The sequence below is a fragment of the Wasmannia auropunctata genome, unplaced genomic scaffold (assembly GCF_000956235.1).
Source record: "Wasmannia auropunctata unplaced genomic scaffold, wasmannia.A_1.0 LD335708.1, whole genome shotgun sequence".
In the NCBI taxonomy this organism is placed as follows: Eukaryota; Metazoa; Arthropoda; class Insecta; order Hymenoptera; family Formicidae; genus Wasmannia; species Wasmannia auropunctata.
In genome coordinates this window covers 28399-32637 of record NW_012027182.1, presented here as the reverse complement: position 1 = coordinate 32637, position 4239 = coordinate 28399, and the positions used below count along the sequence as shown (strand labels likewise).

At 27.8% G+C, this 4239-nt stretch overlaps 1 protein-coding gene across 2 annotated transcripts in view; it reads right to left on the bottom strand.

Moving 5' to 3' along the window:
* Window positions 1–4239, bottom strand: part of LOC105456373 — a 29600-nt gene that overhangs the window by 8340 nt on the left and 17021 nt on the right. For both annotated transcript variants that reach the window (XM_011700343.1, XM_011700342.1), the window contains exon 2: window positions 753–914. In XM_011700343.1, coding sequence (XP_011698645.1) covers window positions 753–903 — 151 coding nt within the window. In that variant the 5' untranslated portion in view covers window positions 904–914. The remainder of the gene's footprint in view (window positions 1–752; window positions 915–4239) is intronic.

Genomic DNA, 4239 nt, shown 5'->3' with positions numbered 1-4239 from the left:
ATGTCCTTATCTAACTTATTGAAGTGCCATCTCTTGGAAAATCCGACACTACTGCCAAACATAATTTTTGCTGTCTTTACCTCAGGCGAGCGTACGAATTACCACAAATTGCATTCTAATATATAACTTTTTTTCTACGCTTCCAATCGTACCTCAAAAAGGTCTTGCATTATTCGTGCAAGTAATCCGATGCGCGCTAGGTACTTTTGCTGTACATATGAGCTGCAGAACTTTTGTACTTATGAAAAGTTTACGTCAGGTGATAGGTTATGTACCCCAAAAAAGGTAATTTTTTAATATTTTTTCGTTTTAACTACTCATATATACCTAGCGCGATGACATTTTATGTCCATTTCAATCCTGTAAAAGCGTTTTTAAATCCGTTCAGTCGTTTCGGAGTTATCAATTAGAATGCAAATGTCGGTAATTTTTACTTTCCAGCATCGCCTTAAGTATCTCATACTACCTATTAAAATAAATAAAACTTCTCATAGAAGATATTTCCTAAATTGACAATAAAAACGGTTTAAAGATTCAATCATGATTATATTTTTGTCATTCGTGATTACCTGTGTAAATTCTTACATAATTAAAATTTATTTTATGATATATAATATTTAATTTATGAAATTAAATTTAAAATTTAATTATGCTATACAATATATTTGGCTCTTTTATTTATGTTCCTCTCTTTTTTTATACGTAGTCCTATCATGTAAGTAAATTACTAAAAAGAACGGTAGATTATATACCAGTTCGGTCAATAAGGATCCATTCATCGTCCTCGACTTCCACTTGCCTGAATCTCCGCATTATCCCTCGAGTTCTAGGATCTTCCTCGAGCGAATCCTGCGTGCCAGAGTAGTTACTTCCGAACAAGTAACCAACAAAATTGCCCAACATTCTGTTATCGTCTGTAATATGCATAAAAACAAAAGAATAAATAAATAAGTTTAATAATAATTCAACGCACGCACGCACGCACGCACGCACGCACGCACGCACGCACGCACGGTGACTTTCATGTGACTTTTAAATAATTCTTTTAGGTCAAACCAATGGTACCATCTTATGGTCCCTTCGAAACCAAACAACTTTTGTCTGAAAAATTTTTCTCTCCCGGGCTTGATTTTCGAGATATTCGACTGGATGTATTAAAATGGTCCACCCTGTATATATATATATATATACATATATATATACATATATTGATATTATTTTCATATAAATTTATATATTGTCTAATACAGAAATACAATTAATGCAACCCGAGCACGTCAAGTTTTTTTTTCATTATAATCCACTTTATCACTTTTTCATTTTAAAAATTTTTGAATTTGTTCACAAATAAGCTTTTTGAGGTCTTTTTAAAATAATGAGGCTAGTTTAATAACTTGGCTAATTTTATCGATTTCACGACTATTTTTGATCAATCAATTTTTAAATAATTATATATTTAAATCATTTCAAAAACATTGTTTTTATTTTTAAAAAGAATGTAATATGCGACATTTTTTATGTACTTAGCATATTTTTTCTTTTTTTAAAAAAATTTTTTATGGTAAATGTTTTTTAAAGAATTCTAACGATAAAAATTATTTATTTATTTTTTCATAATTTTTACCTCCCAAGAAATGCTCCTTTCGGATATATAGATGAGACGCTATCTAATTTTTGACAGTTCTGCAAGTTCTAAAGCATTTCTCACATAGTTCATGAAATCTATCATTTAACCTTAAAATATCCATTTCAATCCTCCAGGAAAGACGGAAGAGGGTTGAAAATCTTAAGCGGCATGTTCAAGTGGGGGCTCATTTAAAAGGATTTTTAGAGACGAGAAAAACGTGAGGATGTTGAGGTCTCTACAATTTTTTTCGCAGAGTTATGTTCATTTGAACATTGGTGTTATTTAGTGCTAGCAAGGACTCACAGCGAGCACATGAGGAAACTAAGGCTTCGCCACATCATATATAGTGGCTTCGGGCATGTCACACACACGTGTGCGCGCGCGCTCTTTCGCGTGCATTTTCATCCACTCAACGACCTCGTGTTCTTCTCGTCTCAAAAAGTCTTTTTCAAGGTTAAATGATAGATTCATGATGCCATTGTAACCCTATAAATTTTAATCCAATATCTCGAACCATTCAGAAATTATTTAGGTGGCTCCGAACTTTTGGCGATCTCTGCATATAAACGCAGTAAAGACTCCTTTTTCAGATAGCGTAATTCAAATAAATTTGAAAGGAATCAGGCTCCCAAAAATAAATTAAAACTCGAAATAAAACCAATGTGAGCTGACACAGATGTTGGTGTGTATAATAATTTGGAAAGTTAAAAACCCATGTGAAACCGTATATTTAGAGACCTTAAAATAATATAGGATATTAAAAAATCGTGTAAGAAGTATATTAAAAAGTGACCGATTTTTCTCTCAAGTCAACATGTAAAATGCGTACGATTTCTTATAATTTTTTGCTATAGAATTACGGTGATGATATTCGTTTGCTATTAAAATATAGGGAAAATAAATAAAAATCTCGAAGATGGGGTAATTATGATCTTTCATTTAAAAAAAAAGTTCTTATGGTATTTTGTTATATTAATCCACTATCGTGGCATATGATGATATATATGTATATTGTATGAAAAACTCATGTTTTTCTAACTATTAAATGACACACCTAAAAAATATGTTTGATTACAATTTAATTACGTTTTCACTCATTTTAATGACAAATGAACCCCATATGGTGATTCTACAAAATATTTTTAAAAAATAATAAAAATAAAAAATAAAGATTTCTAAATGGCATATCTTTGAGTTTTTGATCTATTTTTCCTATTTTTCCTTTGACAGCAAATAGATGTCACTACATGATTTTACGATTATAAACTATGAAAAAATCATACGAATTTCATTTTTCAACTGTAAAAAAATTTTTTTTTAGTTGATTGGCAGCCGCCGTATTAAATCCACCTTTATAAATATAACACCTAAAAACTCAAAGTTTTTTTTAGGTAGTATTTGTACATATAATTAATAAACAAAAGTTTTTATAAAGTACACATTTATGTTATAATTTAATGTTTTTTATCCTAGATTATACATGTATATAGAGTTATGCATGTAACGTGAGAATCGCAAATAACTAAAAAAGGTCTTTTATGAAAAAATATTTTAAATAAAAATAAAACTCTTTAAACAAACAACTTAACAATAATGTGTTAAGTGCGAATAAAAATTGTTTATTTGTGCAAATTTAAATTAACTTTATTAAATGTTTTAAATGAAATTAATATTATTTTAGTAAGGATTCAAAATAATGATAGTATGATCCAATAAATACAAAAACTTATAATTAAGCTACAAATTGTAATAATTCAAAATTTTTACATTAAAAAGACATTTATTCAAAACTTTAGAATTTTTAAAATAATCATGAATATTTTATGAATATTCATATTCATTCAAATAAATGTAAATTAAAACATAAAGCTCCAATAAGAAACCGCTCCTTAACGCGCTTTAAATATTTTAGTGATTTTAAATAATTGACTAAAACATATTATTAAATCTTGTCTTTAAACCTGCAATCTTTAATTGGAAAGAAAAACATAATTATGATAACAATAATTTTGTCAAGTGTATGTTATTCTTCTTATATTCCTTTTCAAATGTGATTTTCTCGAACATAATGTTAATTGAGAAATTGATTATTACACGTGATTTTTTATCGGTTTCATTGTTTTTACAGATTTCTCTTTATTCTATGTTTGCAAACTGTGTGCAGACAATGCAGAGCGGAAGTAAATGCGAAATTGAAAATATTCGTAATTATATTCACAAATATAATATATTCATTCATATTAAATAAAAAGTATTTATTCATTTCCCCATATATTCATTTCCCCTAATACACAAAAATTTTAATTATGCTGATATTCATATTTATTATTTATTCGAATATTGGTTATATTTATTGGACACAATAATAATCACTGATTTCAAAGCATTTTTGAAAACATTTACGAAAAGATTCTCTTTGCAATTATTTCTTTGCTAATATTGAGAATAACATTTCCAATCTTATTTTTTTATATTTTTTGGAGGAATTAAAACAATATAGTAAATTTTCTCTTTGATATATCCTAATAAAAAATAATTATAATAAGTAAAGTAAAAAGTATTTCTCCCAAAGCCACATAACTTTTATTTAAAATTATTTTATAAAAGGCTTA